At 40.2% G+C, this 25841-nt stretch overlaps 2 protein-coding genes across 6 annotated transcripts in view; one reads left to right on the forward strand and one right to left on the reverse strand.

Moving 5' to 3' along the window:
* Positions 1–1035: 1035 nt before the first annotated feature.
* On the reverse strand, positions 1036–10163 carry LOC123991080 (glucagon family neuropeptides-like). Of its 5 annotated transcripts, none has more exons than XM_046292263.1 (7): positions 10039–10163; positions 7127–7316; positions 6672–6776; positions 5526–5660; positions 4898–5002; positions 4184–4318; positions 1036–3704 (listed from the first exon to the last, which is right to left on the reverse strand). In XM_046292263.1, the coding sequence occupies exons 3-7, from the start codon at positions 6767–6769 to the stop codon at positions 3548–3550; spliced, it is 630 nt and encodes a 209-aa protein (XP_046148219.1). In that variant the 5' UTR covers positions 6770–6776; positions 7127–7316; positions 10039–10163; the 3' UTR covers positions 1036–3547. The 5 variants fall into 5 exon arrangements, with proteins under 5 accessions (XP_046148219.1, XP_046148221.1, XP_046148220.1 ...); XM_046292265.1 differs by lacking the exon at positions 10039–10163 and having other exon boundaries at positions 1036–1544; positions 3584–3704; positions 7127–7425; XM_046292264.1 differs by lacking the exon at positions 10039–10163 and having other exon boundaries at positions 6672–6773; positions 7127–7426.
* Positions 10164–16851: 6688 nt separating this feature from the next.
* LOC123991082 (tyrosine-protein kinase Yes) overlaps positions 16852–25841 on the forward strand; it is a 59035-nt gene continuing 50045 nt past the window's right edge. The window contains exon 1 of the mRNA XM_046292268.1: positions 16852–17254. The gene's annotated coding sequence lies outside the window, so the exon portion shown is untranslated. The remainder of the gene's footprint in view (positions 17255–25841) is intronic.

A 25841-nucleotide genomic window follows, 5' to 3' on the forward strand; every position in this document is an offset into this window, starting at 1 on the left:
TTTATTTATTTGATTTTCCGCATTTTCTCACTTCATTCCTCACTTCATTTTGCTCCTCAATTTATGCACCTTGGTTGGAGAGTTTGAAAGTTAGGTAACGGCCTTGTTACTTTACCTTTCCTATCAGGGTAAAGAATGTGTCATTGAGAATTGACGGTCTGGTATATACTGTAGGCTTGTTCTAGACGCCATCGTGGCCCTAGTTCTTCATCTGTGATGTCCTAGTCGAATGTTGGGTGCAGCAGGAGCGCAGGCGGTTGGAACTGGTCGGGAGATTCCTCCCACATCTGTCTCTCTACTGGTGCCGTCCCAAGAGGGTCTGGGGGTATCGACACCCGGGCCAAGCGAAGAATCAGGGATTCACCGTATTCACGCCAAAGAGCAGTTTAGTGTTCTCAAATTCTTTGAAGGGCAGAGACAGCAGTCTGGGTTTTCACCCTCAGATCCATGATTCCTATGGGTAGTGTAATTCTTAGAATCTTGATGTTCATTCATTGTAGACTTATAAGACTATTTGCGTTATTTATCGAGGTTATTTGTTTAGTAAGATATTTATGGACAGCAAGGACATTTGAGGTTTATACTGTGCTTTTAGCAGTTCAAAATTGACTGTATTTTTAGAAGACTGTAGTTTTGGACACTTGCTTCCTTTAATATCCATTTGTTGTTGTTTTTGTTTGTTGATTGCTTCAGATGATGATTTAGTGTACCCCTATTTAATTACGTGATACCCTTTAGGTGCCTAGATATCTGAAAAATGGTATTCACTTGTCCTTTGTCCTCGTCTTCTCTCCAATCTGTCCTCCTTTCTGTGATTTCTCTTTAGGCATTTTGGTGTGATGGGCTAGTGAGAAAGTACACGTATTGGATGGATACACTATAATATGTGGAGCAGGACTAAAATGAGCTAACAATTATTGTGTATTGTTGTATAACAATGGTACTTTACAGTGGTACTGTTCTAGCATCCTCACCTATGAGCTGAGGATGAACTACTTATAATGTTATGGGTTTAAAAGATTAGACGAAATTGTGTTGTTTACAAAAATTTATTCATACAAATCTTACAACACTGTTTTTTTTAAACATTTATAGACTTAACCCTTGTGGATCGCCATTTTTTTCTCATTATAATAGTACTCTCTAATATCAATTTACTACACAATAAATATATATATTCTAAGTTTAATCTTCACGTTTAGTAAGGCTGTTGGCGCTTTCAAAATGATACACATTATGGAAAGAGGGTAATCATGATGCTTGCAACTATCTACCACAAATCTCTACGTCTAAGTGCTCAAAAAAAATAATAATAATAATTGTCAAAAGAAATGATTGTGAGCAAGAGTGCTCGGAGACTACACCTAATGGCACTAAAGATCCAATCAAATGTTTGCGCAACACAAAAACAACAACCAAATGGTGAAATGTAAGCTGATGATGTGCAGCATTGTAGGGCTACTAAATAGCCATCTGTGATTCGTGGCGATTTTAAAGTCGAAGCAAGGCACCACAGCCGCAAGCTGCATTCTGCGTCACAAAGCCTGGAGGGGAATGCAGAATTAAAGAAAGATTGATTTCATACACACAGGCACAGATCGAAGAACTTTGCCCTACTGCTAAGTGTCACAAAGCTCAAACCTAACCTACAGTGTCTGTAGAATCTGCCTGGTCCACTACTGGAGTTAGATCTCCTTGCAATTTAGGGAAGTGTGAATATGATGTCTTGGGGCCAGGAAATGGAAGTATACTGTACGGATTCAGAAGCTACATTTTTCATTATCTTATTAACTGTTTTTCATGGTGTCGAAAAATGGGATGGCTAATAACAGAAGTAGCGAACCCAATCATGCCTCTAGTGAGAAGAAGTGTGGCTTGTTCTGTCTATCTGTCACTGATGGGTACAAGTGAGATGATAGGCCAAGTTCTTCTAATGAGGTGTGGAAACCTTTGTCTGGTAAATTCCTTTCACTGCCAAAAAATCCCCCTGTTTTCTCTCGAATCGATTGGTCATGGACTCTCCTTCTTTCTCTGTGTCCCTCTTTCTCTTTGTTCTCCTCTCTCGCACCCACTATCCTCATTCCTCTCTCTTCCTCCCACTCCCCCTCTCGTACTTGGGTCTATCTAGCACTGAACAGGTTTTCTCTGCTTCTCATCTTGTGATCACTTACATCAAGAAAAAAGAGGCAGGTAAACTGAGAAGCTAGTTTGGAATTGGTGGTGTTCAGAATAGTACAGGCACGGTGAAGTACGTTTAAGGCTTTGTCTAACTGTTGATTAGGTAGAAGTTTGACTGTGCTGTGCTTGGGCTGCCAGGATAGGTAAGGATTATTCAAAACAACAATCATTCAAGCATTGTTTTTGGCATATAATACATTGGAATGTAACAGAAACTTGTCTCAAGTCCCATTGAGAAGAGACTAAAAAGAAAACATGACCGCGACTCTTTCTGAAAGCTTCTCCCCTGCAGTACATTCATCTGAGCTTTCCTATACAGAAGACAGGGGTGAGACGTTCAATCAAACACTTTGTGCAGTAATGTTGGGGAGAGAACAAAAACAAAACAACATCCAGAAAAAAAACACATATGTATATACGTCAATCAGTGAGCAAAGAAAACCATCCAATTGCAGTAGTTTGCACAGATTTGGTGGCTAGTGCAATTACTTTAATCATGCGATCTAGCTTTACATTGGTTCACATGACAAGATAGGGGAAAGCACAGTAGACCAGGAAGGTGCAACGCGTCTTCAAATTGCCTCTGAAATGTTCCTCATGAAAAATAACAAAAAACACATTGAAATTAAGTGAAGCCACATAAAAAGTATAATGTCAGTGGAAATGGTCTCCGTTTTCTTATTGGATTTTTTTTTGAGTCCGATGACCATTCTACGTTCATGATGCTTCTTATGTGGTGAGAAGAGACAAATGGAAAACCTTTACCAGCATTCCAGGTTTTCAAGAGCTTTTCAAACACATGTATACCATTACAGAGGAACACAAGATAGATACTTTGCACAAAGTTCAAAAGTGTAAGCTCATTTTCTTTAACACTGAAGAAGAAAAAGAAGAAGAAGAGGAAGGAAAGGAAAAAGCTCAAACGCACTCTGGTCCTCATCTTACGAGGGTCATAGAGGTCATAGGGGTCATTCTAACACTTTAGTACTTGAATTACTGCCATATAAAAGGATTCTAGAGCCTGTTGGGTCATGTCTGTTTTGGCCTTAAATAAACAATTGATTTATAATGCTGTTTAGCAGTCACAATATTATCCTACTGCCTCCCATAGGATATTTATGGGGAATTTTAAAGGATTTACAGTATATCCATACACATTCAATGTGTAAAAAATATCTATGCATCTATATTCACGTTCATACATGTACTGCATGCAGTATAGGTGTGAATATAGGTACAGTTGTACAGTATCTCAAGAGAGACAGGAGCCCAAATGAGAAAAGAAGAAGACTGGGTTGTATTTTTTCGTATCTGGAGGGTAAGGTCACAGGGTAAGGTGAGAAAAAGTGGGAGGGACAATAGACATCCCTCAAGACAAGGCCTCGGGAAAGAGCCTGGAACTCACCGGAAATTTGGGAGAGAACTGTTTCAGCCAGTCTCCCAAAATAGCCTCAAACTCATCCCCATCCGGTAGGGCATCAAAGTCTATGTCTTGTAGAATATGGTGAAAACCTAAGTCTTCAGGGCTGTTGTAAATAAAGACACTGAGCTCTTAATTTCAGTTGCCACAAAGTAACATTCAATACATCGACTGTCTTTTAAACTATTTATTTCCGTCGCATTCATATCTAGATTTAAATCTTTAAAAGACAGGGTAAAGAGCATATTGATCATGTGCACATCATTTAATCTTCTTGTCTACGTAGGTCTAAAAATAAATAAATATAGGCTATATTTAGGTTGAACAAAAAGATTGGTCCACAAAGTAGATCTGCGCGTTCTCAAGTGCTTAAGTACAAAAGAAAAACAATATTATTATCAAAATATTAATTTTAATGGCTTTACTTCATACATAAATACATGTTTAAAGAACACAAGAGCGATCCACCGATTGTTCAGTTTTCTCAAAATGACTTGATCTGGGCTGTACACACATGGTAGTTTGGTTTAGCAACGCTACAAATACGCTAGCCGGCGTCCTTTGCTTCTATATCTCTGTCTATACCTTTTCCCAAGGACTGCCGCCAGGTATTTCTTGACTGCCATTTGCTTTCGGTAGCGGCTGTAGCTGTCTGTGAAGATCCCATCCGAGTGTCGCTTTGACAGAGGCTCTGAGTCGTCTTCCATGGTGCTCCCTCCACTAAGAAAGGGGGAGAGCAGGATAGTTTTCACTGTTAGGAGACGCCTACCCTGCCTCGGAATGTAGCCCATAGACTGCACTGCACAGCTCTTCATTTTTATATTTTCTAATCTCTTCAACTTTTAATCAATCATCCCAAATTGATTTTTATTTCGACATCATCATGGTAAGGCTGGCTGGTCGAGGTTGTAGGGTAATTGAAGCCTACATTTATCTTCAACCCTTGGGACTAACCCCCTACCACCATCAAGTATTAATAATGAAAATGAAATGTATTCATCCACGTGGATCCTGGGCGTTGCTACTTAAAGAGACAATATCAACACTGAGATCCACCGATTTGATCTAAATCATGCCGCACCCGGATTTGCGCTGTCGGAGATTTTATCAAGTCAACAAACTCTGTGCCTGAAGGCGTCAAATTCAAGTCGGAAGAACACACACATAGACACACCGGACAATTTGACGAAACATAGAATGAATAGTGAGTATTCGGAAAATCTGAGTTAGAAGAAAAACGAACACCAAAAACAACTAAGATCACAAAATAAGAGACGAGAACTAAGAAGATGTCCTTACCCTACACGCTTTGCCATCAGAGAATGGAGATATTTTCTTGCTGATAACTGACCCAGCGCTTTCCTGTAGGCTTTATTAAACATTCCGTCTGCATGCCTTTCCGTTCTGGGATGATAAAACGCCAAACAATAAATGATCACACGTAAGTGGTAACATAATGTATTTAGCCTACCAAATCCAACGCGTCATGTGGGCTGCTTTCCAAAATGTGAGCTGAAATTAGTGGACAATGCTATTCTGGTGAATTTCATGACTTTGGAAATGGCCGGTTCATATTAAAAGTGTCTCGTTCTGTTTTAGTTCGCTTATAGGCTTCTAACTTGATTCTATAGCCCACAGAGCTTTCCGATTATCTTCGTTTGAATACCAGGCTACCAACCATAGTCTATCTTGCTGCAATGAAAATGTGGGAAGCTTGTTATTTTAAAGTCTCATTCCCCCCCCCCCTATGTATTTCCATCTAAAGATTAAATAACAAAATGGGATTATTGATGGTACAGTACATTTACTAACATAAAACATATAACATAGATGAACATAAATACGAGCCCGATAATGAAATGTTTAGCATGAATGTCAACGACATTAAAAAATAATAGGTTGAGTATAGTGATAATGATATAGTCACCTTTTCTCCGGTGGGTAGTATAAAGTGTACACGTCGTCCGCCACAGATGGGGGACTTCTTATAGCAATTTGATCACCGTCAAAAGCCAAGTCCGGTAACGAATTTCCATCCTCGTCATAAACCTCATTTTCAAGTCTGAAATCGGAAATGCATTTGAATATTATATACTTTTTGATATAGGATTAATCATGTATAATCATGATAAAACCAATTCTGAATATAAACACCGAAATAAATTACTCGCATTTTTAGATTGTATAGGCTATATTCCATGTTAAGAAATTAGAGTAATTTAAAAATATTTGATAGGCCTACAATAGCCATAATGTATCTGCTTAAATGTGTAATAATTGTAATTGCTATCGACCATTCCTAAGTAAGCTACAACACCTTACATAAAAACATTAGTGGAACCATAGGCTATATTTCCCAAAAGGCAAGCAAACTCATCCACATCGGAAATTAGGGGAAAAAACATGTTTAATTTAAAATCATTTTAATTGTGAATTAAATAACACCATAACCAGATCTCAAAAACAAAATTAAAATGTATAGTTTTGATTAAAAAAATAAAATAATGCAGATTGTGTCTGCTTAGTTAAGAGAATACAAAATAAATCGATCTTGTTATTCTATGAATTAGTGGCTCCCACATTTGCCTCACGCCTCAGCAAATTACCCCTCACTGTCATTCCCACGGGACGCGTCTAAACGCTGAGATAGAGTTCTGTATCAGACGCTTGATCTACCAGTAGCTGGTAATATGCTATATTCCACTGCTATGATTCCAGGCGCTCTAAAGCCCCTCATAGCAAAACATTGCAGCATATTCAAACTCAAAATAAAACACATACACCAGTATCTGTCAATGCATAGCATACATTTGTATACCCAAATTGACAAGATGCTCTGGAGGGGAAAACGGTGTATTAATTTAGGTATTATATATTTCCTTTATTTCTCCACACATTGATTGAACGAAAAAAAATGGTATAGCAATTAATGGCATAGGTCTAGACCTATGCGGTTGCAGTAGACTCGATCAAATACATAACTACTGTCCTCAGCAGCAGAAACAATGCGTTTTCCAATGTTCATTTTACATGCAGAGATGTTCAGTTGAATGAGAAGTGTTCAGGTACCTACCTAAGGTTAGGATAGTTTAGCCCGAGAGGTGAGCAGTGGATGCTGTAGTGCATTATGATTCCATAGATGAGTAAGGCTAAAGTCGCTTTACTAGACATTGTCCTGCTGAAAAAGAAATGATTACAAAGTTAGACGTGCGAAAGTTATCTACCATTTCCAAAGTCAGAGCGAGGAACAACGAAATGAATGCACATTATTTTTTTTATATAGAATGGATAGGGTTTTCTTATATTTTGGAGAACAATACGCTTACAAAAATTATCCAAACTCCCCATCTATTCATCACTTAGTGCTTGCGAGTGCAACAGTGCCTCAATTCACCTCAAGTGTGTTGCCCCAAACATTCTAAAGTGCCAAATATGACCTCCAAACATTACATCCAAACCTTCTAAAGTACTATAGCCTGTTGCTGTATTCTCGTTTGTGTGTGTAAAAGTTCAGAAAGCATCACGTACCTATTACCGTGTGGAGAGACAAGCTGGATGTGATCCGGTTGCGACTGCGACTGGGAGAGTGCGATAATCTCTCTCTCTCCCTTTCTCTCTTTTCTTGCTTCGTCTGTAAAGCGTCTCTGCCGCCTCCTGATGCTCCTTTAATGTGTCCAACCCTCCGTGCGCTCACACATAAAACGCGATTATCGGATCTCTGTATGCACACAACCCCAGGAGAAAGAGCCCACACGTTTGTCTTCACAGAGGAAACTTTTTGTTCTGAAGACCTGCTTGCATCGGCTTTTTTTAAATTCCTGAATCCAACAGCATGCCTTTTCACTGGTCACACTAGGGGATACTATCTACGTCATCGCCCCCATCCTCTCGGAATGTAACACTGTAGTACTTTTCCTTCCCCGTCAATGAGATGACCCGAGTCATAAAGTGCATATGAATGTTTAGTTCAACCACGTAATCGTGGGACAATGCATGAACGCAAATATTTGTCAGCGTGACATATATAAGCCGTAGGCTAAGTGAGGTCATTGTGCGTGGTTAATTTCAATACCTCAACCAAATGACTACAGTAAAATCGCCCCCGTCAAACTTAAAACCAACTTGACCAATCATTCAATTATGGCCATGTATTGTGAAAATGATCAAGGTCAAGTGCTTGCTTTGTGCCCCATCGCCCTTAGCGCAAGACAGGTAACAGAGCGGGAGTTGTCCAGTACTCAGGTGCTGAAACCCTGGACCTGGCAATGGTTGAATCGGCGTGTTTCAGCAAGACGACGTGAAAGGCATGTGGAGCTTGTTCCCCAGAAACATTTGGTTTGAAACAGAAAAATTATAATTCAATTCTGACTACTGAATGTTTTCCTAAAATGTTTAAGGACTTCATAGCCTCAATGCATTCAATGCATTATGTACTCTATATGTACAAAGTATGTGGACACCACTTCAAATGAATGGCTTCGGCTATTTCAGCCACACCCGTTGCTGACAGGTGTATAAAATCGAGCACACAGCCATGCAATCTCCACAGACAAACATTGGCAGTAGAATGGCCCATACTGAAGAGCTCATTGACTTTCAAGGTGGCACTGTCATAGCATGCCATTTTTCCAACAAGTCGGTTGGTCAAACTTCTACCTGTGCTAGAGCTGCCCTGGTTAACTCTAAGTGCTATTATTGTGAAGTGGAAGCATCTAGCAGCATCAACGACTAACAGGACCTCCGAGTGCTGAAGCAGGTAGCGAGTAAAAATTGTCTGTCCTCGGGTGCAACACTCACTACCAAGTTCCAAACTGCCTCTGGAAGAAATGTCAGCACAAGAACTGTTCCTCGGGAGCTTCATGATATGGGTTTCCATGGCCGAGCAGCAGCCCACAAGCTTAAGATCACCATGCGCAATTAAATATGACATTCTATGACAAATGATCATGTTGTATGCAGTTTTTCGATATTATAGAAAGGGGTTGAATGGAATTTTATAACGGGACATAGGAATCAGTGGAAATGATCATGGAGTAGCAACATACCTTGTTTTATACCCAATCCCAAATTAACCCCTGAAATGACAAATATATAAACTTAAAAATATATATATAAATTGTCGTTTGTCAACCTGTTAAACTACTCTTCCATTGGCACATGTATTTTCAAGTGTCTTTGACAGTTGACCATCATTCATGAATGACCATTTCCTGTAAGTCTATTTCACGCACGTGTCTGGTTCATGTGTGGAATCTTTGGTGAATTATTCAGATGCCCAGCTCTGACGTCATGTGACGAACATTTCCCCAAACTCATGTACTTTTTTGTCTTTTTCAATGGGGAGATGATACGAAAAATTGCCCAGAAAAACGCACCTTATATAAAGTGGTCGCTCCATGTGCTGAGCGAGCACTGCGTCCAAGTGGTGATATGGAGTAAGTGCATCAGGATGAGAATGGAAGATCATGAACCATCCCATTTTGCAAACAGGATCAAATACTGACGATATATATACATTTTCAGTTAGATCATATTCATGACTATTGCAGACACGTTGCCCTATGAATTCAATGTGTTAACAATTAAGTATAAGTATTCATAATCATTCCATGTACATAGACTATTTTGAACCACAGGAAGGGAACAGAAATATAGCTAAATATTTTCCCAGAAGGAACTTCACTTGTGGCAAGTCAGATAAGATATATATTAAAGCAACATTTACACATGACAGATTCAAATGATATAGGAGTCATGTACAAGAATAACATAAGTCACAAACAAATCTATCACAAGATAATACTATGGATAAAGTTCACGATTACATGGCGACTGTAAACCTACCATAGCCATGACTACTGAGAATACCTTTTTTATCAAAAAGATTTAAAAAAATATTGTCCCATTTTGGGCCCGGTGAAATCTAATAACAAGGACACAATCAATAACCAACCCATCATCATTTCCAAAGTGCAGGATGTGATGTCTGTCAGGAAGATTGATAAGGTTATTTATATCCCATAATTTCTGAGTCATGCCATAAAGTGTTTACACAGAGTGCTTCAGCTACTTCCTGTCATAATATGTGGCCACTCTGAAACCAACCCTTTCCCAGTTTGTTGACAAAGGTTTACTGTAAGTCACTCTGGATAAGAGATCCTACTAAATGACCAAAATGTAAATGTGAACATTTGTTCGGAATATCCACCAAATCATTAAGTGAAGCTAATGACCATTAGAGCCATTCCCAGCTGAACGGGCTAATTGAAGCTGAGGCTGGCTGTTGCAACCACATAAGCTTTTAATGCAATTAAGAACAAGACCTGACCGCAATCTAGAAAACTTTGGATAAAACATTTGGATGATGTCAGCTTCAGATGAGTTTGATGACATTTCCTCTCTGTTGTTTACAGCAAACGCAGTGTTGTGTTTTTACATACCCCTCACAAAAATATATCCTCTTTCCAGGCTTTATTTGATGTGTACCCGACTCATAGAGTTTCACAGAGTGACTCAGATTTACTCAGGCCTTCTGATAGGATCCGAGTTCATACAGCTCTTCATAACATCCATACCTCATAAAAACTCCTTCTGTCCTTTGTGTGTAGTGCGATATTGGCTACAGAACTCATCATTGGCCCTTCACAATACCCCCCCCCCCCGCTAGATCACCATGTCCACTGTTTGACCGAATGGGTACACAAACATTCTATCTGCTCAATCTCAATCTGTTAATGACTTTACGACACACATCCAGGATTAGGATCAATTAAACCAGGCCATAGTGCATCTCTTATCATATTGAGTGAGCAGCCAGGGGTGACTGAAAAAGCACTTTGGACTCACCTGTAGTAAGAATCACTTTCTGTTGACAATACTAATGACACATTTATATAGGGTTGACAGGCACAACCTTTTATTTGGCAGTGGGCAAATATCTATCTCACTAGGGTTTGTGTGTGTGTGTGTGTGTGTGTGTGTGTGTGTGTGTGTGTGTGTGTGTGTGTGTGTGTGTGTGTGTGTGTGTGTGTGTGTGTGTGTGTGTGTGTGTGTGTGTGTGTGTGTGTGTGTGTGTGTGTGTGTGTGTGTGTGTGTGTGTGTGTGTGTGTGTGTGTGTGTGTAATTTATGCATGCGTTTCTTACAGCAGTGGGCTTTAATTAGATTTTGATTAAGAAATGTTTCAAATAAAGCTTCAAAACATTTTCCACGGATGGACTATAGTGGTTTGATTGGCTTTAATGAAATGTATCTAAAAGAAAAATAGGTATCAAAACAGGACACTCATCAATGACAAAATGTTTGCATTAATTTCAAAGCAAATACATAAACGAGGAATACATTCGAAAGCAACATTTAAATGAATTGTTCATTGCCATATGTTATGACAAACCCAGACTTGTTGCAAGCCCCTCAAATATCTGACATTGTGACATAAAATAATATACTTTACAGAAATGTTACTCCACCACTATTAACAGTAATGGCCCTCTAATGGTGCGTCTCATAAAGCGGAACATCCCACTTACAGTTAATTTCATAATTCATTTGAGTCATTTAGCAGATGCTCTTGAGAGCAGTTAACAGTTAGGCTAATGGTTATTAGGGTCGACAGACCGGAAATACAGACATAACATGCAAAACATTTAAAGAGTTGGGCAACATTTTTTTTAAAAATGTTATTATTATTTTGGCTTAGGTTTAGGTTTACTTGACCATATTGGTACATATGCAGAAACATTCATAAAATTGATATGATCAGCCTAACTATATGGACAGCGAATCATCAATAAATTATTACTCATAAACAACAAATTAGCATACCACCAAATTAATAAATATGCATATCAATGTCTTTAGTGAGTGTCTTTAGAGAGTGCGATTTGCCTAGCTCAAGGGGTTCTTGCCAAGAAAGATGTCTGATTGTCTTGTAGTGTGGCTTGTTGCAATAGAGTGTTGCCTTGGAATCCTCAGATCATACTGCCTCTGTGTAGGGGTTAGGAACTCGTGCAGTGGATTGGTGGTCATGCAGGGGCACTTTAAAAGTCTCGACTGTGGCTTCATCTCATCTGCTCTCCAAAGATGGGTGTGAGTTGTAGCAATGATGCAACAGCATCGTCTCTGAATGCCCTCTAAGTCCTCAGAGAGACACTTTGAAAGGCCGGCCCACACTGGCGAGTCATACTCCATGATTTGTCCAACGAAGGTCAGGGATGCCTGCAGTAGGATTTCAGTAGGGAGGCCGGCTCGTCTTGTACACTTAGTTCCTATGTTTAACCTTTCTTTAGGATATGACTGACGTGCTCTTCCAAGTCAGCTGACACCAAGCAGGTGCACGGTCTCCGCACGCTCAAATGGGTGGCCATTTACAGCAACCGCTGGTGGAGAGGCCTTGTCAGTAGCCTTAAAGCTGATAACCATATCCTTGGTTTTCTTTTTCGTTCACATACAGTACAGGCAGTTGGTTTTTACCCACTCAGCCACTACATTGACGGCTGCTTGTGTTTGGCCTGGTAGCTTGCCAGGAAGCAACTCTGTGGGTGTGAAGTCATTAGCATACAGGACAGGTTGGACGCTGCTTGGGAGGGATGGAGTTTAGGGTGTTCATGCATAGCACAAACGATGGGGGGGGGGGTGCACTCCACCTTGGGGAACCACAGCTGGACGGACTGTCTGTGAGTTAGAAAGGCATGTTCTCGATCTCACTGTCTGCTTGATGTTGATAGTGAGCGGGACACCCCATGCTCTGCTAGAGTGAGGAGGAGCTGGACATGGTCTATGGTGTCAAATGCTTTGAAAAGGTCTATAAAGGTTACATGAACATCCTGCTTTGGCACTTAGTTTGAGGCGTTGTGCCACTCCTGTAGGAGCTGAATGAGAGCACTGTTGACCTGTTCTTCACAAAGTCATGTTTGTTAAGACTTGACGACACGAGCAGTCTCCTTCTCCATTATGTCATGTAGCAACCGCTCAAAGATTTTTCCCATGAGGAGAGAGATTTGCCTGTACTCTTGGGAGAAGGTGGGGTTGCTCTTCTTAGGCACAGCACAGATTACATAGCATTTCCATTGAGAGGGGAAGTTCATAAATTCACGATATGGCTCAGTACTGGTGCAAGCTCCTCATGGCAGGTTTTCAGGAACCAGGGAGGAATCTCTTCGGGGTCTGCAGACTTCTGCCCATTCAGACGCTTCAACAGTGTTAATTTCGTCAACAAAAAGAGTGACTAAAATATTTGTCTAATACCTATTTTTCTGTGGCAATTGAAGAGACTATAACTGACTAATAAGACCCAGAAGAAACTATAACTAAACTCTCTTACCTCCCCATAACTAACCAGTCACAACCAGCCTCCTAGTTAGCTACCCTTCACCTAGTTAAGAAATACAAACTTCTTTATGAAATTAAAAACAATAGCAGCATTGTTTATTAGTAAAATCCTTTTACATTCATAAAGCATACCGCGGGCTGTTCTAAAACTAGGCTACTTGCAAACGGGACCGTTAACCATTTGTTTAGGCTGTACATTTTTCAGTCATGATCCCTCATTACCTAGCTATAGCTAACAACCTGGGGCATGTTCAGCAGGAAGCAACGTTTTGGTACGTTCTGATAGAAATATACTATATAGAACAAATATGCCTCACTGACATGTTGAATAAGCAATAATGTCAGCTCTGTTCATGAAATTTCTATCTGCAACGTTTGAGAACGTTTTGCAACTGAACGTGGCTCTGGTGACATTACCAGTAGCCTACATGCAACCATTTGATGGCACAGAATGAAAGTAAAAGCAAACTATTTATTGACTAAATTCCTCTTGGCACTACACAAAAGCTGGCTTGGTAAATAACTTATTTTGACTTATTGTAGGTCCAGTGACTTGGGCAATTGGACCAGGACTTGAGAACTGGGACATGGACTACAGTCATAGGGACTCGTAACTTGACTTGTGACTTGACCATTGGTGGCTCGGATTTGATCACAGGGAACTTGGGACTCAATTCAGACTCAAGGTCTTGTGACTTGATTATGTCACTGGGCGAAACAGTCATTAGTACCTATTCAAAGTCATTAGCAACCGTTCTACTATTGGACATCAATGTGGCTGTGGCGTCTGTTGAACGTTGATAACAATGGCAATGACGCGACCGAGTGACGGAGGTCCAATCCATACTACTTTGCGGTACCAGCTGGTGATTGTGCTACTCCATCTCTCTCTCTCTCACTCTCTCCGGTGCTTGTGTGTGTGTTGGTTTTGTATGTTGTGCATCTATGTAGGCGGAATTAGGAATTTACATGGCCAGATAATTCATATATACACTACCAGTCAAAAGTTTAAACACACCTACTCATTCTAGGGTTTTTCTTTATTTTTTAAAACTATTTTCTACATTGTAGAATAATAGTGAAGACATCAAAACTATGAAATAACCCATATGGAATTATGTAGTAACCAAAATAAGTGTTAAACAAATCAAAATATATTTTATATTCTTCAAAGTAGTCCCTTTTCCTTGCATTTATGCTAAATATATAGCGATAGGACAGGGCTATGTATGTTTGTGCACATGGAAGTCAGTGATTTATGTTGACTATAGATTAATGATGCAAAACAAGTGTGACTAAAATGACAAACTGTTCTCGTCATTTTGACAATAACTAGACTAAATCATTATTGAAATTACAAAAATGTGACTTCATTATATTGGAATCAAAATTACTAAGACTAGACTAAACCTAAAAAAAAGAGTGCCAAAATTAACACTTTGCTTCAAACATTTTTTGATCTGGCCAATGCTGTGACTGGGGGGGACAGAGGTTTGCCAGCGTGTTGTCAATAGCCTCAATGTTACGGTCTGTTGATACAAAGGTAAAGTGAGCATTGAGAATAACACATTCCCTCTGAGTATCCTTTTTGTTGAGGACTGAAGCGTTTATATTTATTAAGGGGATAATTATATAGGGTTATATTCCTATAATAAGTGTAACAATTATTACAATTAACCATTACATTGTACTTACAGTGTAGGCCACAGTTGAAGTCGGAAGTTTACATACACTTAGGTTGGAGTCATTAAAACTCATTTACAACCACTCCACAAATTTCTTGTTAACAAACTATAGTTTTGGCACGTCGGTTAGGACATCTAGTGCATGACACAAGTCATTTTTCCAACAATTGTTTACAGACATATTATTTCACTTATAACTCACTGTATCACAATTCCAGTGGGTCAGACGTTTACATACACTAAGTTGATTGTGCCTTTATACAGCTTGGACAATTCCAGTAAACGTTGTCAGGGCTTTAGACACTTCTGATAGGCTAATAAACATAATTGGAGTCAATTGGAGGTGTACCTGTGGATGTATTTCAAGGCTTACCTTCAAACTCAGTGCCTCTTTGCTTGACATCATGGGAAAATCTAAAGAAATCAGCCAACACCTCAGAAAAAAACTGTAGACCTCCACAAGTCTGGTTCATCCTTGGGAGCAATTTCCAAACGCCTGAAGGTACCACGTTCATCTGTACAAACAATAGTACGCAAGTATAAACACCATGGGACCACGCAGCCATCATATCACTCAGGAAGGAGGCGCGTTCTGTCTCCTAGAGATGAGTGCAAATCAATCCCAGAACAACAGCAAAGGACCTTGTGAAGATGCTGGAGGAAACAGTTACAAAAGTATCTATATTCACAGTATAAACAAGTCTATATTGACTTGACCTGAAAGGCCACTCAGCAAGGAAGAGGCCGCCATAAAATAGCCAGACTACGGTTTGCAACTGCATGGGGACAAAGATCGTACTTTTTGGAGAAATGTCCTCTGGTCTGATGAAACAAAAATAGAACTGTTTGGCCATAATGACCATTGTTATGTTTGGAGGAAAAAGGGGGAGGCTTGCAAGCCAAAGAACACCATCCCAACCATGAAGCACGGGGCTGGCAGCATCATACTGTGGGGGTGCTTTGCTGCAGGAGGGACTGGTGCACCTCACAAAATAGATGGCATCATGTGACAGGAAAATTATGTGGATATATTGAAGCAAAACCTCAAGACATCAGTTAAAGCTTGGTCACAAATGGGTTTTCAAAATGGACAATGACCCTAAGCATACTTCCAAAGTAGTGGAAAAATGGCGTAAGGACAACAAAGTCAAGGTATTGGAGTGGCCACCACAAAGCCCTGACCTCAAACCTATATAACATTTTTTGGGGAGAACTGAAAAACCGTGTTCGAGCAAGGAGGCCAACAAACCTGACTCAGTTACACCAGCTCTGTCAGGAGAAATGGGACAAAATTCACCCAACTTATTGTGGGAAGCTTGTGGAAGGCCCGAAACGTTTGACACAAGTTAAAGAATTAAAAGGCAATGCTACCAAATACTAATTGAGTGTATGTAAACTTCTGACCCACTGGGACTGTGATGAAAGCAATAAAAGCTTAAATACATCACTCTCTCTACTATTATTCTGACATTTCACATTCTTAAAACAAAGTGGTGACCTAACTGACCTAAGACAGAGAATATTTACTAGGATTAAATGTCAGGAATTGTGAAAAACTGAGTTTAAATGTATTTAAGGTGTATGTAAACTTCCGACTTCAACTGTATGTAGGGTTACTTAGGGTTAGGGCTAGTGCTAAGGTTAGGGTTACTGCTGTAAGTACATTGTAATTCATTGTAGCAATGATTCATTACAATACCAGTTACACTGTAATTACAGGAGTAGGTCACTCTATTTAAAGTGTTGCCAGAGTCTGCTACTTTTGTAGCTCCGTTGTTCACATGGATTTAAAAATAAAATAATGTATTAGGCCTAAATGGCTCAACAGGAGCAGACAGGGAGAATCAATGGGGAGCCCGGTGGATTTTGAGAAGATTGGTCCTTGGCCCTTGTAGCAAAATATGTAACTAACCTCTTCCCCACTCAAACAGTATAAAAAGGCAGATCAAACAAGGGATAATCCGATATTAGGCTACTGCCAGTAGGAGGCGATATAGCACCAGTTTTGGAGAGATATAATTGTATTCATCTTTCATAAACAAATCACATGAAACCACACACACCGTACACAGACGCATTTCTGGTTCAAATGACAATGACTTCTCCCTTTCAATGTATATATATATATTTTTCTTATTCAAGGGGGTGGGGAGGGGGTGATCATCCTGTGATGATCATCCTACCATCTCGACACCGGTCTGTAGGGTTGGTATCTCCAGCTACGGCGTCATTCCCTGGAGTCAGGTCGGCCATGTTGTAGTGGGGGTGGATGCGGGCTGGCGTAAGTTTAGAGGTAGGAAGTGTATCTACAGGAACTGGGTTACTTTTGACGACTTCTTTTGTCATCATGTCGCTGGACAGATTTCGCTGGGGTTTTATGCATTGAATTTCTGTCTGTGTCAGCCCCTTTTCATAATTTATTTTCTTCAACATTCGTCTGGCTTTGATTTAAATTCCTTGTTTTTTTTTCATTCACCGAGCACAAAAACGATTGAGAAAGGCTGATGATTTGTTGCAGGGAGTCGGGATGGGGGCGACTGTGATTTCCATGTTGGAATACTAGCTGATTTTGCGTCGAACCCAGAAATAAATTGGAAATACAAACACAGGCGCATGTGGCACAAGAGCGTGGATTTCTAAAAGGTAAGATTGTTTATCATGATAAAAAAACAAAAAACAAGTTGACGATCCAATAGTCACGGTAGGCCTACCAGCCCTCTATGGTCGATTTTTCAAGGCATTGTCTGCACATCGTTTTTCTGACCCCTACGAATAGCGGTCAATAGCCTATTATTAAAGTTACATGACAATCTTAGTGTGATAAGTTCCAATTCGTTTTTGGAGATACGCTTCACAGGCCTAAGTGTAGTTCACAATAAGGCTATCTCTGGTCTGAGCCTGTAATTTAAGTTGTATTTGTAGGCTATGGCTTGAGTTTCCGTAAAGTCTGCACCCCTTTCTCAAACCCCGACAATCGTTTCTCGATGGCAATCACTGTTTAGTCCAGACGACAAGTGTCCGATATTTCGAGACGACTGCTCCAATACCGAACACATGGAACAGTTAGCTGAAGAAGCAACAATGTAGCATTGTCTGGACTCTTGTCACCGCATGGCCATGTTCAAATGTAACAAATCCTAATCTTGATTGTCCTGAAGATTGCTGACAGGTAATTAAATTAAAGCAACTGTACGGAATGTGATTGGTAAATTGAAGATGTGCATCTGCAAGCTACACGTAGTCCATTCCTACACGATTTCCAGTAATGCGAGTGAAGAAATGAATTAACCTCAAATTCAATTTCGGCATAGGCCCACACTAGTCATCCCAGAATGCAAATACGGAGGTTCAATTGGTAGAAGGGGATAGAGTACTACCTCTTAAAAGAATACCAACTCCACACCACCCTATGTTAAAAATATCTGAGGCATATGCTTGAGCTTGTAAAACGTCCAAATAAACCAACAGATGTTTGGAGCGATGTCAGTTCAATGGAGAGAACTACTGACTGACTATCGTTGCAGGGATAAAATACTATGTCTGAAAGGTCCAAGGCCTTTAAGCATTGTTATGTCTACTCTCGTCCTCAGGATTCAGAGCAACCTAGACATTACCAAAGCCCCAAATGTGACCCCGTAGGCTAGAACCTATTCATGAAGACACTGATGCACCCTCTTGGAGGAACCAACATTAGCTTAACGTCCACTAGCATTCACTGTGTGTTGCTCTGTGATATTGGTTGCATTTAATGTTATAGTACAGAAATGACCCGGTATATAGGTTACCTACTAAGGCACAACATGGTAACCGCACAGTAATAACAAATGCCTTACAAAAGATTTACAACCAAACTGATTGAGAAGCCACTGTGATAGAAGGACGAGAACATCAGTCACATACAGTAGGTCATGACTTGAGAGACATGGGTCTGATTCTCTAGAGACTGTCACTGTCAGTGGGAATGAGGACATTTCACACCCACGCCAGTGCCTTACAGCGAGAACGTCAGCTGGATCTGGGACAGAAGTATTGAAGAGTTGTGAATAGCATGTGAATAACACTGAGTGGGCTTGCCTTCTATGAGCTTTTAATAAACTGTTCCAGCTGGGAGATGGGAGAGCTGGGCCGTATGTATATTAGACACCAATGAAAGAAATTTGACTGAAATAGGGACGGACTACCTGAACTTCAATAAGCTACTATATTTTTCAGTTGCTACGTTTTACTCTATTGAATATGACCCTGAACCCTTGGCGATGCCAGGCCAATGGTAGTGTCTGTCTGTCGTAGCTACATATAACATAGAGATAATTGTGGAGTGTGGAACCAAGGATATTGGGGGAACTCCTCTTTACATCAGGGAGCTTATTGCTGAAGGAAGTAGCATAGGATGTAGCTTAATCTTACCATCCCTACTTCAATACCATGCAGCCAGTAAGTGACGTCAAGCTACAATTGTGTACATTGGTGTGACTGAACACAAGCTGGGTTCGAATACTCATACTAACCATACTATTTGTGACACAACTTGAGCATGTGGTATGCTTATTAGACGTAGTATGGATATAGTTAGTATGCCAAAAGTTCCCGGATGTCGTACTACATTAGTCAAAATAAGAAGTATACAAGCAATGGGACACTATTTCACGTTTTTGGATTTGAAGAAAATAGTGGAGAAATATGCAGCCACATTCCGACGAGAGTGGATACAAATTTGTTGACAAATGTTAAAAGGTTGAGCAATGTAATAAAGTAATGACTTTTCAAATAAATTACTTTACACATTAGGTTGGCTGACAATTTGTTAGCTACGCTGTCCTTATGAACAGCATAGCATATCATTACAGCAATATGTACCCAGGTGTGTTAGCTACCTCCTGTAACTTTAGTTGGCTACTAATACATCAAACTTGCCAGTATATTTACTTTATTCTATTTAACTACCCAACGTTTATTGACTTGATTATTCACGTCATTCATAGCTTAGTAAGTGGTTTAGAGGTTCGGGTGTGTTTGTAAATTCGCTCTGGCTATCTAGTCTGATTTCAGAGCACTCTCATCTGGCTGTGGCAGAGCGCAGAAGAACTGATGAATTTACGAATGCTCAACACCCATTAAATATGACCTGTGTTAGTAAATGTCAGCAAAAAAAGCGTAATTAAATTGTTGCCAGCAGCACAGTTTGAGTAACCAATGCTCTGGATAACATAAAAACAGCCTAACCAGCTCTACTAGGGCAAGTAAAATGGTCAGTGAGGTGTTCTCTCATTTGTGTCTGGAAGTAGCTAGCCAGTTAGCTTGGGGGCTTGACTGCGGTTGTGAAGTCAGAACGCTCTGACAAAACCACTGTGCGTTCAGAGAGCGGAATGCTCTGAATTTACGAACAGACAATCTGACAACTACCTGAATTTACGAATGCCCAGAACGCACTCTGGCACTCCAGATTGAGTTTATGAACATAGTTTTTCTCTGGCTGTTACTGTAAAAACAAATGGAAGGTGTGTGGTCACCTGCTCCTAAAATAGCTCCTACACACTCAAGATTGACTACTGTATTGGCAGACGCAGCCAGGTATTCTGTGATGCTGGCAGCCTTGCACAGCTCCAAAGGTGGAGAGATGTTCTAATTCTAATAGTAGGCTACGTGGTTTTTGAACATCATAACACACACTATACTTGCATCCTTAATAATCATGGCAACACGTATACTACCTCTTCATTTCAAATTCATGTTTGGCCTTGTCTTGCATGCCATGTAAGAGACTACATTAAGGCCGAATCCTGTAATTATGCTGATAGAATAAGTCACCAATGTAAAGTGATGTTCCAACTTCCATACTTTTAAAATATTTATTGTTTGATATTGTAAGACTGCAGTTTCCAGTGGCCAGTTTAAGCCTTAGCATTGGAGGAATGCGGAGGAAGACGCAGCATCTGTTGGAGATTTAAAGCATGGTAAGCTCTAAGGACCCTCCCTGTCTACAGCCATGGTGACAGCTGCTAACAGCTGTCCGTCCAGAAGGCGGGGCTACTCCCATACCCCTGGTTGCCGTGGAAACTTCCCCCATCATGCTCCTTCTTCATTCATTCAAACATAAGAGATGGTTCTCCTTGGTTACAGTGGGCACGTTTCCGTTGACCCAGGTTTATTTGATCAAAGCATTGTCGCCATATAAATCACGCAAGGAGAACCATCTCTTATTGACGTGTAATGGAAAAGGCAGATATAGGATACATTTTCTAAAGATCGACAATCTTTTCCGTTCGACAGTGTTGGATAATCTATTTTTGTCTAACTTTATTTATTGCGACAAATGATGATGGGAATGCTGTTTTTCGAATAAATTATGAGCGTTGAATACTTTTGAAGGTAAGCGGGACACGTGATGTAATCACTTAACTATAAGCTACACTCCACATTTTATTCTGAATGACCACTGCTAGCAAAATAAAATGTAACAAAAAAACATGTATATTTGCAGGACAAGGATTGTCCTGACTGAAGAGTGTCTGAATAAGTTTCACCATCCAATTATTTCTGATCTACAGGAGTGCAAGTTTCACCATTGCAGGGACTTTGGCGATACGTTGGCACTTGAGAATTATTTGAGTATCGCAAATAATAGTCAATTATTGCATTCTATAGGTGCTTGCTTTCGCAGGCTACCTGAGACATGATCGGAGGGATAGCATACATACAGTCGAGAATTTATTAATGTGAAATTTGCCTAAATGGGTAATGAAAACACTTCAACCACTACATTTTTATTCAACACTGTTTTTTTTTTGGTGTGACATCCAGCTGTTTTCATCGACACGACAGTTTAATGGAAACGCACCCCAGCAGGCAATTGTGGCATCTATTTTCTAAGCATTCTAAATGGAAACAAGAAATCCCTGGACAAGTTAATAGAAACAAAGCTATTGTGTCAATTAGGGCTGTTACGGTGACCGTGCGGTCACGAGTCATGGTGCTAGTCAAATTTCACGTGACCGCTTAGTCAGGGTAATTAGGCTTCCCCATGTGTTGATGCTGCGGATGGTCATTAGTAGCCTACCAAACTTGCTAACTGCCTGGTACTCAGTACTCGATTGTCCCTCTAATCACACTGACATCCTAGGCCTACTATATTATGAACTTTCCTAATATTATGAACATTGCTTTGCTTTACAGCAGGAGTATAGCTTACATGGCAGGCATGAAAATTAACCATGGGAAAAGTGTCCTCCATTCTCTAGTTAAGTGCATAGATGACATGTATTTTTTTCTAATGCCCTTGTTCTGAGGCAGGTGCATGATAATGGTCCATTTTAAATCAAAACTGATACACATATTATTTAGTATATGTAAATACAACATTAAATTAACTTCTCTAGTGTAGCAGCATTTGACATTTTGGATGAAAAGCATGCCCAAATTAAACTGCCATCTACATAGGCCCAGAAGATAGGATATGCATATAATTAGTAGATTTGGATAGAAAACACTCTAAAGTTTCCAAAACTTAAAATAATGTCTGAGTATAACAGAACTGATTTGTCAGGTGAAAACCTGGGAAAAATTCATTCAGAAAGTAGGATTTTTTGTTGTTGTCATTTTCTATTCAATGCCATTACAGTATCCATTGAGTATCCATTAGGACTCAAATTGCAGTTCCTATGCCTTCCACTAGATGTCAACAGTCTTTAGAAATTGTTCCAGGCTTGTATTCTGAAAAATGAGGGAGTAAGAGCAGTCTGAATGAGTGGACCCTGCCGTGACACAGCTTTTTCATGCGCACGACCGAGAGAGTGCCTTTCTTGTTTACCTTTTATATTGACAACGTTATTGTCTGGTTGAAATATTATCGATTAATAGGCTAAAAACAACCTGAGGTTTGAATATAAACATCGTTTGACATGTTTCTATGAACTTTACGGATATCATTTGGATTTTTTGTCTGCATGTTGTGACTGCGTTTGAGCCTGTGGAATACTGAAGAAAACATATGAACAAACCGGAGGTTTTCGGATATAAAGAGAGACTTTATCGAACAAAAGGAACATTTATTGAATAAATGAATGTCTTCTGAGTGCAAACATATGAAGATCATCAAAGGTAAGTGATTCATTTTATCTCTATTTCTGACTTGTGTAACACTTCTACTTGGCTGGTTACTGTTTGTAATGATTTGTCTGCTGGGCTATGTTCTCAAATAATTGTAAGGTATGCTTCCGCCGTAAAGCATTTTTGAAATCTGACACTGGTTGGATTCACAAGAAGTTAATCTTTAAACCTATTTAAAATAGTTGTCTTTTCTGAATTTTTATAATGAGTATTTCTGTATTTGAATTTGGCGCTCTTCAATCTCACTGGATGTTGGTCAGGTACCCTAGGGAGGTTAAGAATAGTCTGATGGGTGACAATATTAGCCGATCACTTGTGAATGATGTATTATGACTTATTAATGATGCCCAGCTTGTGCATTCAGGCAAGAAACAGTGCAAACCTTTTTTTGTCGCCATTTTCAAATCATAGTCGCACACCTTGTATCCTAGCCCATAGGCCTACAGTGCCTTCGGAAAGTATTCAGACCCGTTGACTTTTCCAAATTTTGTTATATTATAGCCTTATTCTAAAATGGATTAAATAACTAAAAATATCCTCAGCAATCTAATCAAAATACCCCAAAATGACAAAGTGAAAACGGGTTTTTAGACATAGAAATACCTTATTTATATACAGTACCAGTCAAAAGTTTGGACACCTACTCATTCAAGGGTTTTTCTTTATTTTTTATTTTTTCTACATTGTAGAATAATAGTGAAGTTATCATCACGAGGAAATAACACCCATGGAATTATGTAGTTACCAAAAAAGTGTTAAACAAATAAAAATATACTTTACATTTTAGATTATTCAAAGTAGCCACCCTTTGCCTTGATGACAGCTTTGCACACTCTTGGCATTCTCTCAACCAGCTTCACCTGGAATGCTTTTCCAACAGTCTTGAAGGAGTTCCCACATATGCTGAACACTTGTTGGCTGCTTATCCTTCACTCTGCGGTCCAACTCATCCCAAACCATCTCAATTGGGTTGAGGTTGGTTGATTGTGAAGGCCAGGTCATCTGAGGCAGCACTCCATCACACTCATTCTTAGTCAAATAGCCCTTACACAGCCTGGAGGTGTGTTGGGTCATTGTCCTGTTGAAAAACAAATTATAGTGGGACTAAACGCAAACCAGATGGGATGGGGTATCGCTGCATAATGCTGTGGTAGCCATGCTGGTTAAGTGTGCCTTGAATTCTAAATAAATCACCTACACTGTCACCAGCAAAACACCATCACACCTCCTCCATCACACCTCAGCTAAACTGAGCAGTCAGGAGAGAAGGGCCTTGGTCAGGGAGGTGACCAAGAACCCGGTAGTCACTCTGACAGAGCTCCAGAGTTCCTCTGTGGAGATGGGAGAGCCTTCCAGAAAGACAACCATCTCTGCAGCACTCCACCAATTAGGCCTTTATGGTAAAGTGGCCAGATGGAAGCCACTCCTCAGTAAAAGGCACATGACAGCCCACTTGGAGTTTGCCAAGAGACACCTACAGACAAGGTTCTCTGGTCTGATGAAACCAAGATGACACTCTTTGGCCTTAATGCCAAGCGTCACATCTGGAGGAAACCTTGCACTATCCCTACAGTGAAGTATGGTGGTGGCAGCATCATGCTGTGGGGATGTTTTTCAGGGGCAGGTACTGGGAGACTAGTCAGAATTGAGGCAAAGATGAACAGAGTAGTACAGAGAGATCCTTGATGAAAACCTGCTCCAGAGCCCTCAGGACCTCAAGACTGGGGCGAAGGTTCCCCTTCCAACAGCACAACGACCCTAAGCACACAGCCAAGACGAGGAGTGGCTTCGGGACAAGTCTCTCAATGTCCTTGAGTGGCCTAGCCAGAGCCTTGATTTGAACCTGATTGAACATCTCTGGAGAGAACTGAAAATAGCTGTGCAGCAACACTCCCCATCCAACCTGACAGAGCTTGAGAGGATCTGCAGGGAAGAATGGGAGAAACTCACCAAATACAGGTGCGACAAGCTTATAGCGTCATACCCAAGAAGATTTGGCTGTAATTGCTGCCAAAGAAAAGTGCTCCAACAATGTACTGAGTAAAGGGTCTGAAAAAAAATAAAAATAAAAAGCAAACATTTCTAAACCTGTTTTTGCTTTGTCATTATGGGGTAATGTGTGTAGATTGAGGGGGGGAAATAATGTAATATATTTTAGAATAAGGTTGTAACCTAACAAGATGTGGAAAAAGTCAAGGGGTCTGAATCCAACGTCACAGTATATGTTCGCCAATTAACTTAAAATTTACTTACAATTAAGCACATTAACCTGCTTTATAACCGGCGTAGAGCCTAACTGGCATACATAGCTGCACGTGAGTTTCATGTTTGGGAAAGATGATTTTCCCGCTAATTGATTGCAATTTGGAACATTCGCGCTTATAGCCTACTCAATGTGCTCATTGCTGCGCTTATAATGTGAAAAAATTGCCTAACATTTTATCAACATTTTTAAGCTCAATGTTCAGCCTCATTTCTTTTAAATTGCTTTTTTTTAATGCTGGGTGGTCGTATTAATTTGGGATCTATTGCATCCCACAACTGTAGCAGAGTATGTTTCGAATATTTATTTCTCGCACAGGAGGACAAGTTAAACAATAGAATAGGTCAACGTATGTACTATGGTGGATAGTAGATTGACATAGGCTAGTGCTTTTGCTGTTCGTTAGGCCTACTTACTCTATCATGTTGGCTGAAGAAAAGTAGGCTAAATGTGGACAGTTCTATCTTCAATATGCACCTAGGAATTCGATAAGGGGGACTCGAGCGGTTGCGTCCCCGATGTTTCTGTCTTCATTCACTTGTAGCCTACTTCTTAGCTGAAATTCCTGCGAGAAGAACCCGATCATGTGACGGGCATTGGCGACATCTGAGAGAGCCATGTGAGTGAGAGGTGCTTCGGAGCACGGCAGCTGGGAGAAGGGAATTATAATTAGCCTATTATATTCAGCCCAAGGGCACAACGGCCACTTTGGCCTCAAAAGGCTTGGATTTTTTTTAGGGGGCATTACAGCCACACAAGTGGGATGCCGCCGGGAAATTCGAGTCCTGATGAGAATATTATCAAGTGCTTGTCAAAATGATGAGAGGCTGATGAAGTGTGTGCAGATTGCAACTTTTTTTC

This window comes from Oncorhynchus gorbuscha, linkage group LG12 (assembly GCF_021184085.1).
Source record: "Oncorhynchus gorbuscha isolate QuinsamMale2020 ecotype Even-year linkage group LG12, OgorEven_v1.0, whole genome shotgun sequence".
Lineage (NCBI taxonomy): Eukaryota > Metazoa > Chordata > Actinopteri > Salmoniformes > Salmonidae > Oncorhynchus > Oncorhynchus gorbuscha.

Excerpts from the sequence above, each read along its gene's own strand:
- LOC123991080 (XM_046292263.1), bottom strand. The coding sequence starts at position 6,769 with ATGTCTAGTAAAGCGACTTTAGCCTTACTCATCTATGGAATCATAATG. Across the intron at positions 5,661-6,671 it reads CTAAACTATCCTAACCTTAG|ACTTGAAAATGAGGTTTATG; the intron begins GTAGGTACCTGA and ends TTCCGATTTCAG. Across the intron at positions 5,003-5,525 it reads TACTACCCACCGGAGAAAAG|AACGGAAAGGCATGCAGACG; the intron begins GTGACTATATCA and ends TTATCATCCCAG.